Source organism: Neospora caninum, chromosome V (assembly GCF_000208865.1).
Source record: "Neospora caninum Liverpool complete genome, chromosome V".
Lineage (NCBI taxonomy): Eukaryota > Apicomplexa > Conoidasida > Eucoccidiorida > Sarcocystidae > Neospora > Neospora caninum.
Window position 1 is genome coordinate 2582964 of NC_018391.1, and position 25881 is coordinate 2608844.

The 25881-nt window shown below is 57.4% G+C and overlaps 2 protein-coding genes across 2 annotated transcripts; one reads left to right on the top strand and one right to left on the bottom strand.

Annotated features, from left to right (window-relative positions):
- Positions 1-3578: 3578 nt before the first annotated feature.
- On the bottom strand, positions 3579-9134 carry NCLIV_015240 (conserved hypothetical protein; the record flags this gene model as incomplete). Its single annotated transcript, XM_003881715.1, has 10 exons — positions 3579-3724; positions 4042-4125; positions 4318-4441; positions 4866-4995; positions 5131-5363; positions 5899-6123; positions 6481-6647; positions 7077-7162; positions 8030-8465; positions 9050-9134. 10 exons carry the CDS (start codon positions 9132-9134, stop codon positions 3579-3581), a joined length of 1716 nt encoding a protein of 571 aa, XP_003881764.1.
- A 2907-nt stretch (positions 9135-12041) lies between these two features.
- NCLIV_015250 (hypothetical protein) lies at positions 12042-22647 on the top strand (the record flags this gene model as incomplete). The annotated part of the gene is made up of 11 exons (XM_003881716.1): positions 12042-12270; positions 12375-12493; positions 12874-13932; positions 14409-14569; positions 15969-16668; positions 16907-17376; positions 17490-17661; positions 18082-18145; positions 18306-18687; positions 19069-19203; positions 19509-22647. 11 exons carry the CDS (start codon positions 12042-12044, stop codon positions 22645-22647), a joined length of 6630 nt encoding a protein of 2209 aa, XP_003881765.1.
- Positions 22648-25881: the final 3234 nt, after the last annotated feature.

Sequence of the window (25881 nt, forward strand, 5' to 3'; positions counted from 1 at the left end):
CTCGGCAGAACTCGACACAACTGAAGGCGCGAGGGAAAGTGGCCGAAACGAATAGGTGGAAGAGCCGCTGCTTCCAGAAGGGAACGACGAGAAAACAGGGGAGAACATGGGAGACCGTGGGCGGTCCAGACTCGCAGCGGACCGCGCGGAGGCAACACACGAAGGCTGGTCGAGCTGTGAGGAAGACAGAGAGCGAGGAAAGAAACGCTGGAAAAAGGCATGACACACCGAGAAAGAGCCGGACACAGAAGACGAAACGAATGAAGATGGGAAAGCGCGTAGATTCTCGCTTGTCTTCTCCGGTTTTCGCTTCCCTCGCAACCGGCTGCTCCCAGGCACTCCGGCGAGGTGTACATACACCCGAGATTCAGCCGCAGAGTGTGCGCAGCTGTCAGAGAGACTTGACGGCGATGTGGGTGCATGCGACAGAGGCCGAGGTTTTTTTTCTCTGAGCGAGGAATGGAGGCGCACGTTCAAATCGGGGAGAGAGAGTTTTCTCATTTTCCTAAAACCTAACGGAAAGTGCCTCTCCAGGCACACTCCTTGTGTGCCTCGAGGAGCCGCTGGAAGGGAGGACGGCATCGTGGCGGAACGAGGAGAGAGACGAGTGGAAAGATAGAAGCAAAGAATCCAGTGACAGCCTGCTGCAATTGATTCCCTCTTTGACTTTGGGAATCTGCGAACAGCCTGCTGCAATTGATTCCCTCTTTGACTTTGGGAATCTGCGAACAGCCTGCTGCAATTGATTCCCTCTTTGACTTTGGGAATCTGCGAACAGCCTGCTGCAATTGATTCCCTCTTTGACTTTGGGAATCTGCGAACAGCCTGCTGCAATTGATTCCCTCTTTGACTTTGGGAATCTGCGAACAGCCTGACGTTTGAATCTGGGGGAGGAGGGAGGCGCAGGGGGAGCGCCGCAGCCACACAGAGAGTGGGCGCAGTGAGGAAAAGCGACAAATCCACTGGAAAGGAGACAATGGATACGAACGAGACTCCGTCTGCATGCAGCCACCCAGGCACACGGATAGATAATGCGCATTTATCTACACAAACGCTTGTATCAAAATGCATTGATCGCAGACTTCATAGCTGACAAACACCTCCGTGCTTGAGGAAAAGCAAAAGCGAGTCGACCGCGAGACCGACCCGCGGTGTATGTACACCTAAGATGGTGACAGCCAGCGGGAGAAACAACGACAAGCAACGGGCACGAGAGTCGCTGGAAGAAAGACAAATAGGGAGGGAAATGGAATTGTGCGAAGAGGAGTCAGAACTAAGGAAGGTGTGAAGAGACGGGGAAAAAGAAGGCTCCGCGAACTGAGAGCGGCTGTGCTTCAGAAAAGAACGAGAACAAGCAGAAGGCTGGAGGTACGCGAAGGAGAAGAGAAAGCGTCCGCGTGTGGTTGTCGTCTTTATCTTCTCCTTGCCAGATGAGAAGAAAAAGCAGTGTCCTGTCCTCGTGATTTCCTTTCTTCGAGCCCTTTGTTTTGTTCACACACACTGTTGAAAGCGCGCATGCACGAGGAAATCGCAGGTTCGTCGACTTTTCCGCGGCCAGCGTAGAGTTCTCGCGAGGAGTTGCATCTGCATCTTTTTTTCTAGTCTCTACGTTTGAACTTTCGAAATACAAAAACGCAGAAAATGCTTCCAGAACTACCGAACTAGAGAAGCGAGAGTGCATGCCAAGCTTACGCTAGCTGGAGTGTTGAGGACCCAAACAAATTTTGTTTTTCAGGGTACGGAGAGAGAGCGAACGAGACAAGGAGAAAAAAGAAAAGGTGAGAGAGAAAAGGAGAGAGAAAGATAAAGGAGTGAAAGAAAAAGGAAATATCTGAGACAAGATCATTTGTAAGCTTTTTCTGGGGAGTATATACTACGAGTTGGACGAGTGGTTTGGATCGTGAGTGTCTTCACTGAGGATCGCCGAGACACAAAAAACACCGAACGATCTGAGAGAGATAAGGCACGTCTACTTTTTTGGTTGTCTCTCGGAGGCCGTGAGTCTGTCGCTTTGTGTGAGAGAGTCAATGCACCTATAGCAGTGTGTGTTTGTGCGTTTGCGTGGGGATGCCTGAGAAGAGACAGCGAACGCTGCTGGTCCCTTTTAGTTTCTTTGCAGTATTGCAGTTCCATAATCTTTGACTGGAGTTCAGCAAACAAACAAATTCTCGACCTCATCCTGCTGTCCCACGCACTCTACAAGCACCTCAAGAAAAGCTGCTGAATCCTGAAGAGGATATCATTCCGAGTTCGACAGTTGTGATAATCGCTTCGGAGTCTTTATTGCGTGCAGAAGTGGTTTTCCCCACATGCATTGGACACACACAGGCGGGTCTAGGTATGATTCGCCTCTCTGCTCCTCACGCCGCTCCGCCGAGTGATACGGTAAACAAAGACATTCAAGATCTGGGTGACGAGAGACGCCTCTTGCGTCGCTTCCTTCCTTCTTTTCTTTCCCACCTTGAGCAATCATCCGAACTTCGCTGTCTGTACCTCATAGCTGGAGGCAGATTCAGTCGAAGTAGCGACGTCACAATTATCATCGCATGGCGTTGTCTCCGCAGGTATCGGCCGCTTCTCCGGCATTTTCCCGCGTTTTTTCGCGAGACCCTCTTCCTTCTCATCTGCTCCGTCTCCTGCCCTGTCGCGCGGGGTGAGTGCCTATCGCGGCTTCTTGCGAGTCTCTCCTTTTCCGTGCGAAACGAGAGTTGCCCACAGACTGGAACCGACAGCCAAAAAGCCAGAGAGGGGGCATTTCAGTCTCTGGCGGGAGGGCAAAACTGCATGCGGGATAAGGCGAGGCAGGCTGGCGAAGACGAACCACACATAAAAGAGGCCACAAAGAGAAGAGAGAGGAAGCAAAGAACGAGGAAGAGAAGACGGAAGAAAAGAGCGAGAAACGGGAGAAGAAGAGAAGACACGAAAGAGGAAGAAAAAGACACCCAGAATTGAGAGGGAAAAGTAGAAAACAGAAACAGATTTGTGGAAACTGGTGGAGTGGAGCCGGAGAGAACTTGACAGGATTGCTTCCCAACGAGGACACAGCGCGTCTCTGACGTTAGCAAGGAGACCCCGAAAAGCATGGAAAAGCTCCAGACAAGGGGACGGGCGCCGGGACACAGAGACACCCGGAACGAGACGGAAACCGAGTTCGCGTTCACCAGGCGAACGCAGCCAAGCCACAGACGAGGCTCGAAGGAAAAAGCGGAAACTCACGTCGTCGCGGATTCTCCTGACTGGTGGTGGGCGACCACACACATCGCCTTCTGCCGGTCCCCCGCAAGAACCGGCGACACGCCCCACCACCACGCGAGAAGGAGGACGGCCGAAGATCCGCGAGAAAAAGCGAAAGACACAGACTATCCACAGCTGTAGACGCGTCTCGCCTCTTTGCTAGCAACGCTGTCCCGGGCCGACAGCAGGCAGACAAACCGAGGGCGTATATTCGGAGACGAGAACGAACAAGGGCCAAGAGCCCTCCAGACGGAGCCGAGAGAGCAAGAAGACGAGAGAGAAGGAAAGAACGAGAGAGAACGCGTGCAGAGTCCCTCAGAGAGGGGCACGCAAACGCCAGACAGTTAGCTGCCTGCCGCAGGCGTTTGCGGTTTGATCCATCTCCACACGCAAATGACGCTGTCCTCTCCACAAGTGACGAAGAACTCTGAAGAGAGGAAGAGAACCGCCTTCACGTCTCCTTCTTCGTGGGCCGCCAGCTGGCCGGTCTCTGCGGAAAGGAAAAAACAGCACGCGCCCCAGACGCTCGCCTCCGACCACGGACAGGGTGCGAAGAAGTTCCAGAGGAAACAAAACCCCATACAGTACAGAAACCATAGAGACACATTACTCTGCAGGGGCGAGTCTGGCGGCGACGGACGTCTGTCGACAATCCTCTCGCGGCACGAACAGGCCGAGAGCGAGAGACACCTACCGCCACGAGACAGAACGCTTTCGTGGATGCGAGAACGAAGCGACGAAAAGGGAGAGAGACGCGCGAGTCTGGATGGAGTTGCCTTTCACCTGCTGACGTGGGCTTTTCCTCACCTTCGAATTGTGGAAGCTTTAAAGCGTGGAATGCGCCGCGCGCGCCTCCAAAGATCAGCAAGGGTCCATCGGGAGACATGACGCCTGGGGAGAAAACGGGGGCCGCGGGACAGAGCAGGCTCGCATGCGGTCACATTCGAGCGGGAGTTCAACAGGAGAGCGACACGACGCCAGACCGAGTGAACAGGGGGGGACTAGATATATATCTATATATATATGCAGAGCCTCTAAAGGACCGAAAAAACGCGGAAGAAGACAAGGAGAAAGAAAGCGTACCCGCCATGGTCGACAGATAGGCGCTCTTGTCGTATCGGAACTGTTCTTGGCCTGAAGCGGAGTACGCCTTGACGACTCCGGTGCTTATGCCGACAAGCATACTCTTCTCGTACGCGACGAGGGACTGCGCGCGGCCGCAAAGCGACAGAAAGACACCGGAAGACAGAAGAGGAAGATGTCGAACGAAGCTTCGTCGAGACAGAATCGGAAAGGCAGGAAAGGGAGCGGGCGGGAACCCGTGGTCCCCGCAGACTGCCAGGGAGCCGAGGAAACGGAAGGACGCGAGAGGCAAGGAAGTGGAGATGAAAACCTTCAGCAAACAAGCAAAGTGCAAGTGAAGCGAGGTGGACACCAACCAAACGAACCAGAGCGCGTGGGAAGCGAGATGTGCGTCGCTCGCCGTTTACGAGGAAGGCGAGATATGTGTGAGAAGAGAAAAGTGATTCACGGGGCAGAAAAAGGGGATAAGCACGAAGAGAGGCGTGTTGAAAACGGGGAAGGGGCGTGCGAACGCGTGTGTCGGGCAGTCTCTGTCTTTTGAGACGCACGAGAACTAGCGGCACTGGCCGACGATCGTGTCCTCGCGAAGACGCGCTGTCGGAGATGTCGAGAGTGCAGACGACGCTCATCGTGACGAGGTCCAGAATGGACAAGCCTGTGCCGCCTGCCCAGAGGAACCTGAAAAAACGTCCCAGAAAAGGCGATAGTCTGCAACTTTGACACGATTGCCGCCGCCCTCGGTTCCCTCGTTTCGCTTCCGCTCTCCCTTTCGCGCCCTCATTCGTTTTCGTTTTCTTTCTGTGCTCTGCGAACCTTCTCTCGGGGCCTTCGGCGGCGGGCTGCGCGAGGGCGGCGGTGGCGGGGTCGGCGGGGGAACTGGGCACGGAGATGTCTTTGAGGCAGGTGAGTTTGCCGGGGATTTCGAGTTCCTTCGCGAGGACGAAGGCGTTGTTTTCGAACTTCCACAAACAAATCCGGCCGTCCCACTCCGCAGAGACAAGCACTGCGTCAATCGCGACCAGTGCATGCACCGCGGACGTGTGCCGCTGCAAACAGACACCCGGCAGACTCCTCACGGAGCACTGGGAAGGCGGAAACCGACCGGCGAAAAGAAGAGACGAGGCGACGAGCCGATGCCCAAAGAGGCGCAGACGAACGAAGACAGAGAGAACAACCAAGGCGCCACTCTGAGACAGCGAGAGCGAAACCAATCCGACTAACCGGCAAAACCAAATAACGACACTGCCTTCCCTCACACACAACAATGAGGGCCCCACACTCTCACGCACGACCCTATATATTTGCGTGCATCAGTTAAATACGTGGATATGCCTGTGCAGCTCTGAGTCCTTGCTGGTTTGAAAAGGAAAAGACTGAAAGGCGACAGAAGAAGGTGGGTGGCGTCTGGGACTCTCGAGCCAGAGCAGCTTGGACGTGTGGCGAGAACACCGCTCTTCGACGATCCACGAAAACGCGTTTGACGCATCTGATCCTGAGACATCAAAAGGCTATACACGCTCGACTCTCCACGGAGCGCTGTCGCGAGTGCATGCATTTTTCGAAAAGCCGATTCGCGCGTACCCGGAGCTGCGTCATTTCGCCGGACGGCATGAGGGCGAGGACGAGACCGCTCTCGAGGCCGATGAAGAGAACGCCCTCGGTGAAGAGCATCGACCGTGGTTCGCTCTCGAGGGAGACTTCTTGGAGGCACTCGAACTCTAGCCACAACGAGGCCTCGTCCCTCGGAGAAGGCCCCGGATTCGGAGCTGTGGGGTTTCCAGCTTGAGCAACGACGACCCCCCACCGCTGCGCGAGAGCGGAAACAGAAACGAAATGCAGAGAGAGAAGGAAGACGCAGACATACACTGGAAGCATGCGGACATACACACGAGACATGCAGACATACACACGAAAGATGCAGATAGACTCCACCTGCCATCTGCATTTGATGACGTATCGACACACATCTCAGCAGATGAGTCTGGGAAATCCTCACGCAGAGGGACAGACTTGCCAAACTGTCGGAAGGTACAACACTCGGTTTGTAACCGCTGCCGACAGACACACACACTCCGCTCGGTCGATGCAGATCCGAAAGTGGAGAGAGACGGAATCCCCGATTTCGCGGCGCGCACCAGACGGGCATGCGCGAGGGGCGCTTACCCTGACGACTCGATCTTTGCCGCCAGTGAAGACTTCCGGGACGCCGTTCGCCGTCGCAGAGTTGACGACGCAGCAGGTGATGGGTGCATCGCCGTGCGCCTCCAGGCCCCATCCCACGCACTGCAGGCTGTGCGAGTAGCGACACCGGGCGCCAAATTTGCACTGACCTGCAGGAAGCGCGCGAAGAGACAGAAGCAGAGACAGCGAAAAGGAGCACGACTTACGGTGCCGTCGAGACGCCGAGGGAGCGGCGAGACATGGGGCCCGAGAGAGAAACAGAAGGGAAAAGAAAGAGGGTCCCGCCGACGGTCGAGGGGACGCAGGGGGAGGCGAGGCGGAAAGGAAAGAGAGAAAGGAGAGGAAGACGATCGGCAAAGGAAACAGAGTGTACAAAGGCGAAGTGGGGGGCGGGGGCTGACAACAGAGTGGAGAGAAGATAGGATAGAGAGAAGAGATACACATTTGATGATGAGGAAGAGAGGAGCCAGTCCGATAGAAAAAAAAGGGAGGGCGGAGGACCAGGGACAGACAGGGAAGCTGCGCCCGGGGGACACGCGTCGGTAACAGAGGACGGTACGGGGTCAGTTTCCCTTTACCTGAAAAGGCGAAATTTCGGCAATACGCAGAAGGCGGCAGAGGCGTCTCTGGAGCCTCCTGCATCGCCCCTTCGCTAGCGTCATTTCTGAAAACAAAGAAGTCAGAGGTGGCAGCCGCGAATGAGAGGCGAACGACACGGGAGAGAGGGACGGGGAAACGCGAAAGTGGAGGGGCTTTCCTTTCAAGGAAACAAAAGAGGAAGAGGAGAAAGGAGGGAGAAAAACTGTGACAAAAATTCGGCCGTGGGGACGCGCCAACGAGATTGCCGCTCGTCCTCCACCACACCCGCCACTTTCTCTCTTGAATCGCATGCTTCTCCTTTCACGAGGCTGCTCTCTTGGTGTACTGCCGCCTCCGGGAGAAGCACGTAGTTTCTTCTTTTTCGCGTCGGGCTTTCCTTCTTGATCGAACCAATCGCCGCACTTTCCCCTTCCACTTCCTGCACAGGCGGCAGTCACGTCAGCCTGCCTGCGTTCGCGAGTATGCCGCTCTTCCCATCACACACGGCCGCGCACTTTGCGTTCGATCCCTTCTCTTTGTCTCAACCTTCCCTCTCTCTGTCTCCTTCTGTCTCCGGTCTCACTGTCGCAATCTTTCTCTCGCCATAGCTCGCATCTCTCCATCGAGTATCCCCACCGTTTTACGGACTGCTCTGTCGATCGGTCCGCGCGCGCCCCACTTTCCCTCGTAATCGCTTTCTTCCCTAGGTCTCAAATGCGTCCTCCAGTGCCGCGCTCCCGGGTGTCTGTACACCCCAGATATGTTTGAAGAGTCGAACGGATGAACGCGTGAAGCTTGTCCCCGTCCGACCGCTGGGCAGCCTCTCTGCGTCTGAGGTGGCTCTGGCGTGCGTCGACAAACTCTTTCCGCTTCCCTTCCTCGCCTGTCTCTACGGTTCCTCTTCGCGTGGGTTCTAGCTTCTCCCCTCCTCTCCCTCTTTAAGGCGACCTACGCTCTCCCGCCGTCTGTGTAGCAGAACCGGCCGCCGCGGCCGCGCCGACTGTAATCGGGTCTGCCCCTGCCGCCGCGTGGAGCGTTTCGCCCGGCACCTGGGAAGTCGTCGGCGTCGTAGTACCCAGGCCGCGAAGACGCGAACGGAGCGCCGCCGTTTCGCCGCGCGCCGCTGTAGTGGGGTGTCCGTACACCGGAGCCGTCGCCAAAGGAGGCGCCTGAGAAGCCGCCGCGCTCTCTGGGGTGGAAGTCTCCGTTGCGGTCAGGCGGGGCGGCGAGGACGATGCGTCGGCCCCCGACGGGCTGCGAGAAGTTGGCGTTGCTGCGCCTGTTGAAAGGATTTGCAGACGCGGCCGCGTAGAGCGTGCGAGGCGGTGGAGGCGGCGGAGGCGCCTCGTGGTAGCCGTCGGGAGACCCTCGCGGTGGGCCGCCTGCGCCTGATGAAGCGGCACAGCCAGCGGAGAGCGGAGGAGAGAGAGAGAGGAAGAAAAGCTGGAAAAAGAGCAGAGAGAAAGGGGAGAGGGAGGAGAGGGAGCGGAAGAGAAGCAGAGAGAGAACGAGAGAGCGAGACGGGACGGCAGAGAGAAAAGAGAGGAGAGAGACAAGACAGAGAAGAGAGCAAGAGAAAGACAGCAAGAGAAAGACAGCAAGAGAAAGACAGCAAGAGAAAGACAGCAAGAGAAAGACAGAAAGAAAGGAGAGACAAGACAGAGACGCGGAGCTCAGGAAGAAAGAAGAGGAAGGCAGAAGAGGAGACAATGAGGGGGGAAGAGAAGGACGAAACGGGGGGCGAGGAAGAGGGACAACAACGAAGGTGGATGGGGAGGAAGCGGACAGGAGAGATACGATACACGAGGAAAAGGAGGACAGCACAAACCAGAAAAGAAGGAGGAGACAAGAGGGCGGCACGACAGAGAGATAAGAGGAGCTAAGAGCAGGGAGAAGGTGGATGATAGACGCAGAGAGGAGAGAGTGCACCCCCAAGTCGAAACTGAGAAAAGCGGGAAAAAAAGCATCTCACCGTCGCCGTAGCGATCCCAGGCCTGAGAGCCGCCGCCCCTGCGGCCTCTCTGGCTGTAGCCTCCTCTGGGGCCTCCTCTGTACATTTTAGTGGATTTATTCGACTCTTGGTTGCCACGGCGTTTCCCCTACTCCATTTTCTCGCTCCGCCGCCCTGCTGTCTTCCCCGCGACGACCGCTGCCTCTTTCCTTTGTTCTTGCTCCAGTGTCTCCTCCTTCGCGCGGCGATCTTCGAAGATAAGACGAAGCAGGGCTGAAGAGCAGACAGTGGGGCGGAAAAGAGATCCCCGAGGGGAGACAGGAGACTGGCGAGAGCGCGGCAGACTGCGGACGGAGGCGAGCCCAAGAGAGGAGACAGGGGAAGCAGAGAGATAGCGACAGGCAGGCGAGGCGAGCGAAGTGGACCGAAACGGTCAACGAGAGACGAGACAGAAAGGAAGGAACCCGCGGCGAATCGGAAGAGAGGCAAAAAAGTGCCGAGACCGTTGCCCGTGTCAGAAGCCAGGTGCGAAGACAAACGTGGGAAAGAAAAAAGGGTGACGCACAGACGGAGCACAGACGCAAAACTGTTTATTCCTGAAAAAAGGAGAGGAAATACACGCAAAATCGGCTCGTCTCCACGCTCTGAGACCGGCCGTCGGCGTTTTTTCGTACAGATGCTTGAAGAGCAACGAAACGAAAACGAGGTGAGTTACAGAAAAAAGAGCAGCGAGAAAACACGGTGAGGCTGTGCAGTCCGACACTCGCGAGAAAGACGAAAAGAGAGGGGAAGGCTCAGGGTTCCTCTTCTGAAGAAGAACCGACCCTCCTCTGGAGAGAGACGGCGTATGGATCAGGCGCTGCCGAGAAAAAATTGGAAGCGTTTCGCTCGCTGAGAAAAGAGATGCATTGCAACGCATTCCACAAATGAAGGCGAGGTCGCCTTCTCTCTGCGCGCCACAGAAAAACGTGTTCGACCGAGAAGTGAAGGAGGAAAACGGAAAACGAAGGGGAAGAAATGGGGCACGGGGGGAGCATGCAAAAACGTCGCGTTTTCTCTCGCTCCTTGACCTGCGTGGAATTTTTGCATGTGGTCCGCTGTGCGTGAGACCGAGGTCCGCGAGCAGCGAGAAAAATCGACGAGAGAAGTCTCAGCCTTTTCGTGTAAAAGGAATAAAAACGGAGGAAAGCAAATCGATATTCTTTCTAGGCTTTGGCTTCGTACTCTTGAGAGAACCCGACACTCGCTCCTGCACTGAAAAGGCGCTCCCCAACGCGATCTCCGGTGTATGTACACCGGAGCCCCAGCTGTGCGTCGAGACACGCACAGAGGCGCACACTTTGTGAACGGCTACATGGCTGCATCTGCGTGAGGTTGTACACCTTTCTCTTGGATTTTTTCTCCTTTCCCTCTTCTTCTCCGTTTTCCCTTTTCTTCGCTCCTGATTTGCCTCCTCTTGTGTTTCCTGCCGCAAATGCGCCGCGAAAACCGTCTCTTTACGGCACGTTTCGCAGTTGTCTCTCGTGAGGCTCTCTGGAAAAAGCGGCTCGGGACTCGCCAAACGCACGCGACCCGCTCTTTAGTGTTTCCTCGCAACTTTTGAGCTACCTGGGTAAGCCGATTGGGTTCGCACCCTATCCCTTTTCCTCTCCTGATGTATCCCTGTGTGCACCTTCCTTGCTCGTTCCTCCCGTCCCTTCCTGTCTCTGTCTCTCTCCGCCTCTTTCCGTCGATGGCTTCCTCCCAAAATCCTTTTCTGAAGACGCAGGAACACTCTCCTATCTCTCGCCTGCGCTTTTCAAGGCCTCTACGGCAAACGCGAAGGGCCAGCGTCTTATCCTGCCCCAGCTCTCATCCCGCGAGTTTGTCTCTGGAGCTCCTGACGCGACAAACAAACTTTTCCCCCTTCCCCCTTTTCCCCTCTCCGTCGTTTTCATATCCGGCTTTTCTCTCTCCCGTCCTCTTTAGGGGCTGCGGACCGCCTTCGCTTCATACCCCGTGGCGCTGTGGAAACCGAGGAGCGTCGCGGAAAAGGGACAGAGGCCTCGAGCTACGCAACCGGACATTCCAGACAGACCCAACGAGAGAGAACAAGATGCCGCAGCGACAGCCTCCTTCTTCGTGCCGTGCAGTCAACTCGCACTCCTGACTGTTCGGCTTCGTGCGTTCATCTTTCTGTCCAACGAAGCGTCTGTCGCTGAGTTCTCTCTGTCTCTCGGTAGGGTCTGCGCTAGCGGGAGCAGTCTCTGAATTCATTCTTTTCTCTGCCGCCCAAAGCGATGTTCCCCGCTCTTCGTCGCGAGTGACCGTCTGTGACACGATGGCAGAAAACTCCTCGCGCTCCCGATCTCTCCCGCCTTCGCAGGCTTCCTCTTCCTCTGGTGTCTCTCCTTCCTCTTCTCTTTCTTCTACCCCTTCCTCTTCTCTTTCTTCTTCTTCTTCATCCTCTTCTTCTTCATCTGCTTCTTCTCCTTACTCTGTTTCCCCTTCGTCTCCCGTCGCTTGTACATCTGCGTGGTCTCCCTCTGCCGCATTGTCTTCCTCTTTGTCGAGTCTCAAGCGATTTCTTCGCGTGCACGCACCGGCGACTCGCCTGCAGATTTACCAGAGTCGGCGGCTGCTGCTGGTGGTGGGGGAGTGCCGGGTTCGTGGCGCTTCACGTCTGGGCCCCACCTCTGGCCGAAGGCACCGCAGCTCCGCGAGGCGCGTGAGCGAGGACGCACGACGAAACACGACGGGCACGAGGCCAGAAAGAGACGGAAATGCAGACAGTCGAGAGACCGAACACGGGCCCTCGACCACGCAATGGAGAGGCACAGACGAGAGGGGAGAGAGAACTCAGACAGCGCAAAGAGCCGAAAGAGAACCTTTCCCGGAGAGCCGAGAAGGCGCAGAAGGGAGAGAGAAGACGCGGACCGACGGCCGGCTGGCGGCGGCAGAGAGGGGCAAAGCCTTCTCACTCCTCTTGATCTTCAAACAGCCGACTCGCCAGCAACGCGCAGCGCTGGGACAGATGGCCCTCGAGTGTTCACAGAACGAGGAAAGAGATGGGCGCCTAGAGACAATGAACGTGAAGCCGCAGGTGGAAAGAAACGCGGATCTGAGAGGAGATTCCGCAGCTCTGTTGGGACGAGAAGGAAGCGAGAAACGGGACTTGCCGCCTCGAATGTGCTTCCTCGGCAGCAAAGGCGGCGCGCCTGTGGACGAGGATGAACGCGGGCGTATTCTCCACACTTTAGAGGGTGAGGGTTCAGCGACAGGTCGAGAAAACGAGGCGCGAGGACACGTGAACGAGGTGCTAAACCGTGAACCCCAAACGCCGCTCCCCGATTGCTTTTGCGTTCAGAGCTCTGCAAAGAAATAGATGATCCCCTCCAGCTGGTGATGCGTGACGCGCGGGGCCTCCTGGGCATCCTTTCTCTCGTTCAAGGGCCACGCCTCGGCGTCATCGCAGACGCTGAAAAGGTACACTTCGCCTTTCTTTCACGCCTGCCTCTTCGCTGACGCCTCGCCTTTTGCTTCTTCTTCGTCCTCGCCTACTGCTTCGTCTTGCACTTGTCTTTCTTGTGTTCTTGCGCTTCTTCTGCGTCTGCAGCATCTGCTTACTCTTCTCATCCTCCAGCGTCTTCGTTTTCCTCGCTCACTCTTCTTCAGATTCGTTGCCTTCGCTTTCTCTCTCTCTGCGTGACGTCGCCAGACGCAAGGGCCCCAAAAAGCGCCGTGCCTGTCTCTCCGTGGTTCCGTTTTTTCCTAGATGCGGCCCGCGTGGGACGGTGCCGTCTTGAAGTTTCTCCTTGCCGCATTTGACATCTCGCTGCTGACAACACGTGGGTGTGTGATTCCAGGTCACAGTTTTCCTCGGCGTCCACGACATCTTCAGGGTCAAGAAAACCGAGTTTCTACCCCTATTCACCACAGCCCCAATCCCCCCCAACCTCCACCTGTACATACACCTCGCCCTCTGCTCGCCGTCGCGCTCTTTTATTGCCCCTTCGTCTCTTTCTTCTGCGTTTCCTTCCCCGTGGCCTTCATCTCGTGACCGCATGCAGCAAACAGACGTCTCGGCAACTCGCCTGCAGCACCTGGCGTCTGCTTCGTCCGATCCGGCAAAGACGTGCATCTGCGGGGGCAACTTCCACTGTCTGTACACTCGAACGCAGTGCGACACCTCCGATCCCAGCAGAAACGCGCCTCGGCTGTGTGTCCGCAGTCCCTCTGAGTCTTCATCTTCGTCTTCGCCTTCGCTTCCTCCCCTTCGCAGCGCTGTGAGGGCGTTGAAGCCTCCGCCCGTCCAGCACCATGTGCATGCAGCTGCACAGGCGCTCGACCAGAAGTTTGAGGGTCTGTTCGCGGCGTTCTCGCTCGAAAAAACCTACTTTTTCTGTCCCTCGTTCTTTCTGTGTCTCCCCCTCCAGCAGGTCGCTGCGCGCGCGTGTCGCCTGCGGAAGGCACCACCGAGACAGGGGCAGGAAAGAAGAGCAAAGGCCGGTAGGCAGAGACAGAGACGGTGCGAAGGCGGCAACGCCGAGGAGGCAGGCGCGGAGGCGCACAACCGCGCCACAGAGCGAGCTTGCGCGGAGAGCAAGCCTCAGAGAGAGACGGAGACAGCCGTGAGCGCCAGGACTGGACGGACACCGAAACTCAGCGACAGACTGCCTGTCGGTCAGTCAGGAGACAAAGGTCGTGAGAGAGAAGCCACGTACAGGGAGAAAACCGACGGACAGGACGAAGAGACAGACGAAGAGCGAGGCGAGGACGACGAAGTCGAAGATGCGTACGATGAAGGCGCAGAAGGCGGTATATCTGTGCATGATTTCCTAGCTTGCTCCGACGGCGAAGAGGGCGAGGAGAGTTCACTGCGGAAGGAAGAGCGGAGATTCGTTTGGAACTATGAACTCATGAAGGTAAGGCGAGCCTCGGTGCCGCAGCCCCGAGCGAAGAAAGCGAGAAAGGCTACCGAGCCGAGTGTTTTCGCCTTCCCACAGCGGCAGCATGTCCAGCGCTGCAGAGCCAGCACGCCGAGGGCTGACTATGGCTTGAGTTATGAGACTCAGACAGCCACCCGACGATGCGGCAGACGGGAGAGGGTCGGGCGAAGGCAGCACGCACAAGCGGGGACAAGCAAATCACACAAAAGGCGCGTGACGGCGCGCGTCCCAGTTGCTATGTGTGTGTCCTGACCTTGGGAAAAGCGGGAGTATCCGACATGAGGCAGACGTACGAGAAAAGCCCGCCGAACCCTTCGAACGACAAGCCTGGTAGTTTTCGTTCCTTCGCCGGAACGAAAACCTCACTTCGCGGACGAGAGCAGAGCCTGCTGACAGGCCATTTGTCCAGCTCCTGCGCGTTAACGCGGCTCTTTCTCTCGGTGTCTCTGCAGCCATTCCTCGCCCAAGGACCAGCGGGGTTCGAGTGTCTGCGCAGGGGGATTCTCCTGCCGATTCTCCACGGCTTCGTTCGCGCCGCGTCTCTCGCCGTTTCGCGCGGAACGGTGCGGCTGCTGCTGATTGCGAGGAGATCGGCCTTCTTTGCAGGGACCCGGTGAGATGCCCGTGCGCGAGGGGACCGCGAGCGATATCGGCAGCCAAGCCGCTGTTCGAGCGGAGCGTTTTCTCTCCTCTGTCGCTCTCCCGGCCGATCCGTCGGTCTCCGGTGGTGCCATCTTGGATGAGCACTCCACGCCCTTCACATCTCCTCATCCTGCTTCTCCGTGTCCTCTCTCTCCCAGTCGGTCTTCTTTTCCTCTTCCCTGTGGTTGCTCTCCTTCTGCGCCTGCTCAAGCTCCTTCCTCTCCGGCTGCCTGGTCCGACCGGCTTCGCGTCGCTCTCTGCACGGCTCGGCCCTCCTCGGTTTCAGCATAACTGTGTCGTTTGGTCTGCTTCGCGTCTCCCGGTTCCGGTCCCCTCAAGTTTCCGTCTCTTCCCGTCCCGTCTGACTCTTCCCCGGTGTTCGCGCTCCTGAGCCGTCGCGTCCTGTGTTTTGTGTGTCTTCGTTTCCCCCGCCGAAATCGACGGCTCGCCCCGCGCTCCATCAGATACCGGAAACGAGGCCTCTCCATGGCCGGCGACTGTGCAAACGAGGTCGAAACCGAGTTCATCTTCTACACGTACACGCCTCGCCGCCTCTCTCCGTCCTCTTCTTTTTCGTCTTCCGCTTCGTCTTCTGCTTCGTCTTCGATCCCGCGGCCTCTCCGCGTCTTCGATTTCCACTTGTTTTCCCACGTCCACGTCCGCGGGAGCGTCCCGACCTTCTGGGCGCAGGAGGCGACAGTGCTGCCCGCAATGCCGGCAATCGCATGCAGCCAGGCAAGTCCCTTTTCGCAGCGAGTCGCAGGACGCAGACGGCCCCTCGCGTTTTCGACTGCGAACGAAAGTCTGTCGCGCGACGCGTTCCCTGTCTGCAGAAGGGGACTCCCGCAGAGACGCGCACACCGCCGGCACAGGGAGAAGGGCTGCGTCTGTGGAAGGAGACAGACAGCTGCGGCCGTGTCGGCAACACGAGTCAAAAAAGGGTTAGATGAAAGTGTCGCAGACCCGAAAACGGAGAAAAGGGCGCATGGATGCATTCGCTGTTTCCGACTGAGAAGCAGCTAGAGAACAAGGAACGTCGGGGCCTCCCGAGACTCCTCGGGAAGACGGGGGCCATACGCCGCACTTTTTGGGTATGGAGTCTCGATCCGGCACCACCTTTTTCACCTCGGCCGTCTCCGTTTTCGCTGTGTCCTGTCGTGCTTTTCGCCGTTTTTGCTGTCTCCTGTTTTGCCGCATCGGGAGTCGGACAACTTCTCTCCTGCGTTCCTGTCTCTCGGTGTGTGTGAAATGAGCCGCTCTGTCTTTCGGTCTATCTCGCGCTTCTTGCCTGTTCTGTCTGCGTGCGCCTCGCCTTCTCTGTCCTTGGCATAGACGGACGTTAACGCATCCGCCACGCGGCGTCACTTCAGCTCGCTTTTGCAACGGTACGGCGCTCCAATCCATGTCCTGAATCTGCTAAAACGTCGTCTGCCTCCTTCCGCTCCTTCCTCTTTGTCTGCTTGCCCCAACCGGAGTGGCGAACGCCCAGACGAGACGCAGAGTGAGGAGTCCTTTCGACAGTCGCGTTCGTCGTCCTTCGCCTTCTTTTCATCCGCCCTGCTGGACGTCGAGTCTCCGCGCCCGTCTCTCGGAAGTCCCCCGAGGTCCGCTGTATCGCCGCCCTACCTCCACCTTACGCGTCAACCGTCTCTGCAGTCTTCTTCCGTCACCCCCCCAATGGAGAGGGATGCCTCGTTTGCGACGTGCGCAGCTAACGCGCGCGCGTCTCTCGCAGGCGTGCCGTCTCCCTCTGAAAGTAACGCTGCCTCTGAAAGCGACACTGTCTGTGTGGGCCCCTCGCCTACACGCTCGCGCCATGCTCTGCGCCATTCTTCCTCCTGCGATCTTCCCCATCCTTCTCTCTCTTCCGCCTTCTCTTCGGCGTCTGCCACGTTCGTGTCTTCTGCTTCATCCTCATTCACTTTCCCTTCGGCCTCCTCGTCGTCGCTCCAAGCTGCGGTCGGGGCCGCGATTGCGGCGGGACGGAAGGGCGCGGGCTACGAGAGACGAGAAGAACAAGAAGGCGACTTGGGCGAGGTGTACAGACAGCTCGTTGACGACCTGAACGAGGTGCGGACGGTGGGGAAGGCTGACGGAACCAGCGCGCAGGCGAAGGAGCCGCCGAGAGAGAGGCGAAGGCGGAAAGGAGAACACACGGAGGAAGGGAGGGCGTAAAAGGGGACCCAAGAGAGCGCTTGAGCGGCAGGCTACGGTCGGTGCCTATTTCGACTGTGAGCCCTGTTCGCGGTTCCTCGTGAGCAATTCCTTTCTCGCATGTGGAGATATGTTTGCGACTGTTTCCGTGCAGGAATTGCCTCATGCCTTGAGGATTCACTTCCACTGGATCGACCTGAAGCGCCAGCAGTACCGACGCCCAGCGCCTCTGGTTCCGCCCTCTCCATCTCCTTCTTTTCCTTCTCCATCGTCGTCACCTCCCCCCTCGCCTGCTTCGGGTTTGGCAGGTTCGGGTGCGCGCGAGGGCCGAGCCAAGGAAGCGTGCTTGTCTTCTTTTTGCCGCCAAAGCGGCGAGGGAAAGGCTAGCTTTTTCGATGACGAAGGCGCGCAAAGACGGGACGACGGCTGTCGCTCGCAGCAGCTCGCGCCTCCGTTCTCCAAAAGCTGGAAAGAGCCCGGGCTCGAAAGCAGAGAGAAAGAGCGAGAGAGACAAAGAGAGAGAGAGCGCGAGCGAGAGGAAGAGGAGTCCCTCACGCCATATCGGCAACTTCAGGTGCTCGGCGATGAGCTCTTAAACACCGTCGGCGTTTTCTACACGAATGAGTAAGTTTCGCTTTCCAGAGACACGCCAGGCCTTCCCCACGGGGGGCGCTGGAAGCTGTGCTCGTTTCGCAAGTGCATCCGTTTTCTCGGCGAGCTCTTCGTTTTCTTTTCAGTCCTATTACCCTCGAGGCGACGTGTGTACAACGAGGCGTGTGCCGAATCAACTGCCTCGATTGCCTCGACCGGACCAACGACGCGCAGCTGGTCCTCCACAAGCACCTGCTGCTCCATCTTTTGCGCGCCATGCGCTTCCTTCCCGCTGACTCCGCCGACTTAGACCCTCAGGTAAACTCTCCAGTACCACGCCTTTCGTCTTACCCGTACTACACACACACGAATATATATATATATTTTATATATATATATATTATATATATATATATACGATATCTGTTTTTGTCGATCTCTACCTCTATCTCCATCCTATATAGATGTGGCTGTCTCCAGGTACATGTACATCGTATAATCGCATGCTTATTGTGTATGGCGATGTACGCGTACCAAGAGATATATAGAGTTGCATGCATCCCTGAACATGTTTTTGTGTAATCCATTTCACATGTGTAGTCCAACTTGCGTCTTTGCCCCGCTGTTATGTCGGGCATACAAATCTCCTGATTTGCGTGAATTCCGTTTCAATGTGCTCCTGCATGCGCGTGTCTCTCGGCTGACGCTTGCCTATTTCCTTCCCATCTTCGCCCGTAGGTTGCGGCGGTCCTCTCTGGCCTCCTGGAAGCCGCAGGCGATCAGATTGCGTTGCAATACGGAGGTGAGTGCGACAACGAGCGTTGCTCTTTTCGTGGTCTTTCCTTCACCTCGCAGTCTCTCCCTTTTCGTGGTGCGCAGGGAATCGCCGGTTCCTCAGAAGTCGCGCGTCAGGCACCGCTTCCTTGGCTCTGTTCGAATGACTCCCGTCCTTTCCTTCTCAGGATCGAATGCTCACAAGAAACAACAACTGTTGAGCTCGCGCGCTTCTCCTCCGGATCCGAGACATCCTTCGCCCCCTCGGCTCCTTCCTCTCCGCGGCCAGGGCCCGGCTGCCTTCGCCCCTGCTTCCGCGGTCGCGCCGCTTTATGCGCCCCACGCGCCGCCGTCCGCTTCGTCTTGTATTCGGGTATCTCTGCAGAGAGACGCCGCAGAGACCCCCGGCAGCGGGCTCTCGGCGTGGGTGGACAGCGTCGCCAGGGCCTTCCTCGGCTGGGGGAAACGACGGGGCGAAGGAGACAGCTTGCGCGAGCCCAGAGAGGAGGAACAGGGAACGCCCGCCTCGCCTCTGTTTTTCCTCTCGCTGGTCACATCTGTGAAACGCAGGTACGGAGAGGCGCGAGAGCGCAGGCAGAAACGGGAAGAGCAAAAAGGGAGAGATGCACGGAGATCTGAACGCGTGGGAGTGAAGCGAGACGGTCAGGGTGGACGATCGACCTTTTCATTGGGGCCGGGCTCGCGTCCCGTCTCTTTTGTTTTCTCGGGCCCAGTGGACCGCCTTCGCGACGCCGTCGCCCTATAGTCGGATGCGTCTCTCCGTTTGTCTTCGCCTCCCCGCACGGGAGTTGCCGTCTGAGGATGTGTCTGCGCTCGAGTTCCTGGCGACTCGCTGTGCCTCGGGAGCGGCGTCGGGGCAGCCTGCGCGTTCTGGACTTCGCCTGCGGTTTCGACGGCGCGTCTCCGCGCGAGAGTCGTTTTCTCCTGCAGGTACCACAACGTCCTCGCAGATGGAGGGAAGCAACAAGTGGTGAACCTCGTCCAGAGCAAATTGCATCCCGTAGACGTTCAAGGCGACGACCTCGCGTCACTCGACGTCGACGCAGACGCCTGGTTGCACCACGAGTAAGCCGCCCGCACGGGCGAAACAGGGGGAGATGTATCCTGCGAGACAAAACATCGCTTCGGCGTCTTGTCTCTCCGCCTTCTTTCCCGATATCCTCGCGACAGCAGCTGCCTAGCCTGTCTTGCCAGTTTCACGCTCTCGTGCTTTATGTCCGCCGTCCGTTTACGCGCGCGCGTGTGTGTGTGGAAAATCGCCTCCCTCTTTTGACGCGCTTGGCGGCCCCGACGGGAACCGAGGCTCTGCGTCTCTGCGTTCCGCTGGCTGTCCACGAAAGCGGCCTCTTGTCTTTCTTTTTCCTCGGCAGGTGGATCGAGCCTTCGTTCGATCCGCAGGCGTGGTGGGTGTTGCCGCTCCAACGCTTCTTCAATGCCATGCGTCTCGCAACCTCTTCGAAGACGCTTCTTCTCCCTGCCTCGCCTGGCGCTGCGGCATCCGCTTTGCCGTCTCGCTCCCTCTCTCTGTCTTCTGCGCCTCGCCATTCCTGTCGGCGCTGCGCCTCTCGGGCCCACGCCACGTGGCGCTGGGCGTGTCCCGTCGCCAGACTGGACCTCGATGCATCCCTCGCGTCTCCGTGGTTTGACCTTTTCGGGGGCAGCTTGCAGCCTCCCCTCGAACTTCGCTTTCCACTCTCGGCCCCGCGCGCCTCTCTGTGTCTCCGAGTTTCTGCTGCGCATCTCCGCGCGCCTCTTTCCTCGTGCTTTTCCCGATCGCCCGAGCTGGACCTTCGAGACACGGCAGGCGCTGCGCAGACTGGGGCCTCGAACAGCCTGGAGTGTATATACACCTATCAGCCGTGGCTCGAGGAGGCGGAGGTCGCCGGCGAGAGAGCCGCCGAACTCGCTCGCGATCTGCTGCGGCCTCGTTCTTCTCCCGCATCTTCGCATGCAGTCCCAGGCATCGGAAAAGAGAGCGACGCCGAGGGACAATGTGCGACACCGGCAGAAGGCCGGGGAGTCGCGAACCGTGCTGGCGGCGCGCTCCATGAGGCGTGCGGGGACGAACCGAAAACGTGTAAAACCGAAACGCCTCCACAATTTGAAGACCCTTCCCAACAAGAGAGTGAGGCATCCGTGGAACCAGACGCAAACGACAGCGCGCGACTGCACGGCGTGCGGGCTGGGCAAGGAGTTTCCGCTCCTGGCGGTCCTTCCCGGACGTGCTCCACTCCGAGTCCCAGCTCTCGAGAGGTGTCTCCGTTTCGCGCCTCGTTCTGTCTCCTTCTCCCGTCGTTGTTTCTGCGGCCTTCTGGGCGTGCGTTCTTCTCGAAAAGGCGCCGACGTGCCGCCTCTGCCGTCAGGTGCGCGAAACCTAAGCGCGGAGCCCCACCAGTGCCGACGCCAGAGATCGGGTTTCCAGGACCGAAGCTTGCGACAGGCAGCCCGTCGCCGAAGGCTCCGGTCCGCTATCCCTCCTTGTCTTCTCTTCCTTCTTTTTCCTTTTCTTTTTCTGCATTTCCCTCCTTCTCTTCCTTTCCGTTTTCGTTCGCATCTGCCTCCGCGTCCTACCTCTCGCTCCACGACATTGCAGAAGAAACTGTGGAAGGTGAGCAAGTGCTCGTCGCTCGCTTTCTCGAGGACGGCGTCTCTGGCGTAGAGAGTGGCGACGAGGAAGAGGAGGAGACGCACGATAATGAGGACGAAGGAAACGGCGACGCGCCCGTTGGCCCGGACGGGTCCGGAAATCGAGAAGGGACCCACACGGACACTTGCGAGGCCGAGGAGAGGTCCGCAAGGACGCAGTCCCGGCGACGCCATGAGGCGACCGATACTGAGGCCACAGGCATGCATTCCGCGCAAGAGACGGCAAGAGCGAGTCGAGATGCGGCAATCGGAAAGACGACGCGTTTGAAAGAAAGGCGACAGAATCTGGGAGACTTCGATTTGCGACGCAGAGCCCGAGAAGAACGCGCAGTCCACTTCCGCGTCGGAGACACTCCGAGTCTCGGCGGGTTTCTCCCCTCGCATCCTTCGTCCTCTCTTCTCCCGCCGTCGCGGCCTTCGCCCTTCTCTTCCCTTGAGGTGTTTCAGGCGTATCAATCCTCGCTTGTGTGTCCGTGTGGACACGCTGCGCCGGAAGATGAGGGCAGCGGCACTGGGGACATCGAATATCCGGCTGGCGGTTTCGCTCCGTGGGGGAAGTGTGCGAACACTGCGCCTCGCCCTCGGGCCCTTACATGCCACCTTCAACCCTCGTGTGGCCCCAGCCGCGACATGCGAGACTCCAGCAACGTCACGTCTCTGAGTCCCACCGAGAAACAGAGAAGAAGCTCGGAGTTACTGTCTCGCAACAGCCTCTCTTCGGCTTCTTCTGTCACCTCACCTTCGGCTCGCCGTCTGCGTCTGTCTCCTGTGGCGGCTGGGCGGCCGTGTGCGTCGCCGTTCTGTCTGTGGCACTGGGGGGTGTCTCCGAGTCAGGCCCTCGCTGCATTCGCGGAAGCGAGGCGGGCACGCCCAGTCAGCGACAGGCAGCATGCGTCTTCCAGTGCCCCTGAGCAGAAGCGTCGCGCGGAGACAGCAGCCCAACAGAGGCCGCGCGAGGAGACACCGCAGGCGACGCAGGGTGCAGAGAAGAAAGCGCACGTGAGGGAGAGAAAGAGGCCAGGAGAGCCGACAGCCCCCGAGACGGAGCGAGGGAGAGAGTCCGAGGAAGGGAAGAATGGAAGAGAAGATGAAGCGACCGAGTGCAACGCGAAGGCAGAAGAGCGGACGGAGACGGCACAGAAGCGAGCGACAGATGGTGACGAAAAACCCGAGGGGATCCTGAGGAACCTCAGTGAGAAGAGAAAGGCGCGGACACTGGAGACGCTTGGGAAACGGCGCCCGGCTTCTGGACTTTTCCTCCCGACTGGCTGCCAGGTGAGAAGAGGAACTCGCGTGTTCGACAGCTCTGAAGACGGCTCGTGTCTCTGCTTTTCTGGATCGAACTCGCCTCGCATTTTCAGAACTGAAGAGGACGTCCCTCCCGTGTCACTTTCGCGGCTCTCCTCTCCGCTCGGCGACTCTTCCTGGCGGAGCGGGGCGTCTCCGGATGGTGCGCCGTCGGGCCTTTCACACAGCCTAACTTCGCTGTCGCATTTGTGGAGGCGAGACGCAGCGCCCGCGAAAGACCGCGGAAACGAACAGATCGGCACCATCTTCTCGCCCCTGCAATGGCCGCTCTTGTCCCCTCGCGAGGAACCCAACCATGGCCTTGCTTCGGCGTTGGGCGCCTCGCCTTCGTCCGCTCCTCGCCAGCCGGCGCCTGAGGAGAGACACTCTGGGTGCGTGATAGAGCAGAGGGAAGGCCTGTCTCTCCTTTCCCCAGTGTCCTTGAGCGGCGAGAGCGGCGCGACACGCGAGGACATCCCTTACCTGTTTGGCGAAGAAATCGAACAGAAAAAAAACGAATTTGCACGCCTTCTCAGCCGTGCAGAAACCTCCTTCGCTCTTGTGCATGGGTGGTAATCCAAACAAGTTGGAGACTGAAACGCAAAGAGATCTACGAAGCGATAGGCACAAATCAATAAATATATATATTTGCAATTTGGTATACTTTAGATTCGAGAATGGGTGATGGATTTGGAACTGGCTGTTTTTTTTCTATTTGAAAAAGGGTTTTGTGAATGGGATGTTTATATGGCCCTTGCGCTCCTAATCTCATCTGACAGGTTACGAGGTGGAGACACCATGTGTCTCCCTCTCGCTTTTGCAAGTCTGTTTTTCTTTTCTTTTTAATCCCGCGGCATGCGAAAACCGGGAACGAAGGCGAAGCTCTGTCTCACTGCGTTCACAGAGGGAGAGAAGACGCGGATCCACCGTTTACTTGGAGTCCTAGGCACGTGAACAGCAGTCTGTACAGTTTAATCCATTTCTAATCCTGCGGCGTGCCCAGAGTACGAAGTAACAGGAAAGGTTGACCGCGAGTTAAACGCGGCAGTTATTGTAGCTGTAGATGAATGCTAAATATAAAGTTTATCTCCGACGACGCTGCAAAACACGTGAATGCTCCTTCCGCCGTTCGCCGAAAGCGTTTACCAGGGGGAATTCGCACAGAATATCAGGCTCTTTGCCTGGAGGTTTGTTCCGTTCCGAGCTTCGGTCTCGCGTAAGAAACACTACCCTTTACACAGAAACCCCGTCGCTGTGTACACGCTTCGATCTCGACTTTCCCGAGCGCGCAACTGCAGATTTCTCTTTGCACATTGAGAAGGAATTCTTTGAGACGCTGCCGGCAGGAATCACATGTAACAGGAACTGGATTATGCCACGCTTGCGCAGGAAGAAAGTGGGAAGTGCACAAAACGAGAAGTCATGCACAAATCGCCTTCCATGCATTGCTTCGCATGCATATGTTGACCTCTCCTTTCATTTCCCTTCTCATATATATATATATATATATCTGTAAACCCATAGTCGAAGAAAGATGCTTTTGCGGATACAGCACCGCTGAACCCTATGAATATCGTATCACTGTATATATCTGTCTGGATATCTATACATATATATATATATATATATATATATATATACATACATATACATGGACATTTATGGGGTATTTTTGAGAGTGTTGCAGCAGGGCTACACTTAGGACCAGTAGCCGGCGTGTGGCCCCCCCTTCTGGATACCGAACGTATTTCTCGGCTTTGTTTTTTGGTACTTTTAAAAGCGGTGATATTTGCAAGGGAATAGCGGGGGTCATCTCGCTATCTCCCGTTCATGTTCAGTCGCGAGGGTTGTCAACACGTGGCATCTTGCAGTGATCGACCTCTCTTTCGTAGGTTTCGCCCTAAACCACCCAGACGTAAAAGTGCACGTGAATGTCTTCTACCAGTTCCTCCTTTTCCACGGCTGTCCCAGCTCCTGGTGTGAGGCAAGCAAATCATTTTCGCCTTCAATAAATATATCAATGAACATATATTTATATGCAGATAAGCCTCAGCTTTCTCTCTGGTTTTTCTGTTGCCTTCTCCGTTGTTGCTCTAGAAGAACGTCCAGCAAGCGATTCTATCCTGAACCGGGGATATTGCGGAACAGCCTGTTGAAGCGAGCGGCGGCAAACACGCATGCGAGTAGCGGTGTACGGCACGGGTCTGAAGGCAGAGACCAGCCTCTCGGTTTTGTCTGTTCTTTCACTTGAATTCGCCGTCTGTCCCCCCTCGCTTTGTGGCAATCCTTTTCGCGACTGTGTGCCTCGCCTTGGTGCGCGCCTTTCACACTCTCGCGTCTGATCCCCATCCTGTGTCCGTCGAGGTCTCAGGGCGGGTGATCCTTCATGGCTTTCCGTTTCCTCCGAAAGTTCATCCCTGTTTTGCTTTTCTGTGCAGAACCCTCGAACGTCTGCCGCACGCTACTTCCCCGCGCGTACACACCAGCTTGTTTCCCCTGTCTCCGCGCGTCTCATCTGCCGCCTGTCTCGTCCGTCTTTTTGGCGTCCTGGCGCACGCCTCTGCGCGCTCGAGGGGGAGAGGAACTGGGTCCCTCAAGACTCCGCGGGATGCGGTGTGATTCCCCTTTCGACTCGGCAAATTTTCCCCGAGCCCGACGCGAAACGGTTGCTGAGATCCCGCTGAAAATGCGCGAGGAACTCTCGGTGGTGCATGCAACGCTGCTAAAGCGGTCGCTGGTGTTGCCCCGCTTTGCGCCTTCAGCGATGAAGAAAACCCCCTCCACCATGGCCCCCCTCGCTAGGTTTTGTGCTGCACACAGACACGCCATCTTTTTTCGCATCCAGCGGAAACTTTAAGGCGCGACGAGAAGCGGAAGAAGCCGTTGTGCGAGGCGCCAGACGAATCGTGCAGGTTTGCGGATCGCGGGATTGCTAAAAATCGCGGCCCCGTGCGGTGTGCAAGGCTCTCTCCGTTGCAGTGTGCAGACTGCGGCGGCGGGGTCGGCGGTGTTCGAAGCTGTCTCGCCGAGATCGCGACCCATTTTGAAGGAAGCCGAACATCAGGCAGGCTGTTTCGTTCAGAGATTCGTTTGGAGGCGCGTCCCAAGCGTCAAAACCACAGGTGATTGAGAAGCGTTGAATATCGACCGAGAGGTCCTACAGACGGAAAGATCCCCGAGGACGACGCAGCCCTGGCAGGAAAAAGCCCGTCGTCCCGCTGTCTTGCGCGCCACCGGGATTCTTTTCTCTCTCCTGAGCACGAGACAACACGCCGCTGTCGACTCGCGGCTTCCCAGTCGTCTCTCGCGTTTCCCCCGTGTTTTCTCCTCGCGGATTCCGATTTTCCGAAAATACAGAGATCTGCAAAGTCCGCATGCCCTTCCTTTCCGCCCCTTCCCTTTTTCACCCCGTCCCTCGCTCTCTGAAATTCCCGCGAGTTCCCCCGGGTTCTGGCGGGCGGAATCCCGTTTGATCGAGTGTCGCGACACCGCAGCCCCTTTGGGAGAGGCTGCAAAGTGCCCGACTCGTCGTTTTGCGCAACACACATTGTCTGATGTTTTCTTTCGGGCTTCTTTCCCCCTTGTTTTCGTCTCCACCCAGCACGCTCGCAGCCCACGCTTCTCCCCGTCCTTCTCTGTGGCGAAGCGCGACTGCGTCGCGCGATTTTCTCTGCTTTTCTTCAGAGTCTTTGTTTGGAAACGCCGAACTGGTCCGCTGTTTCCGGGGTTTGCGTTCTGTTTCTGGAAATTGGAATCGCAATGCTCGTCTCTCGGGGTTGAGAGCAATCGAGGCTCGACGGAGACCGAAGC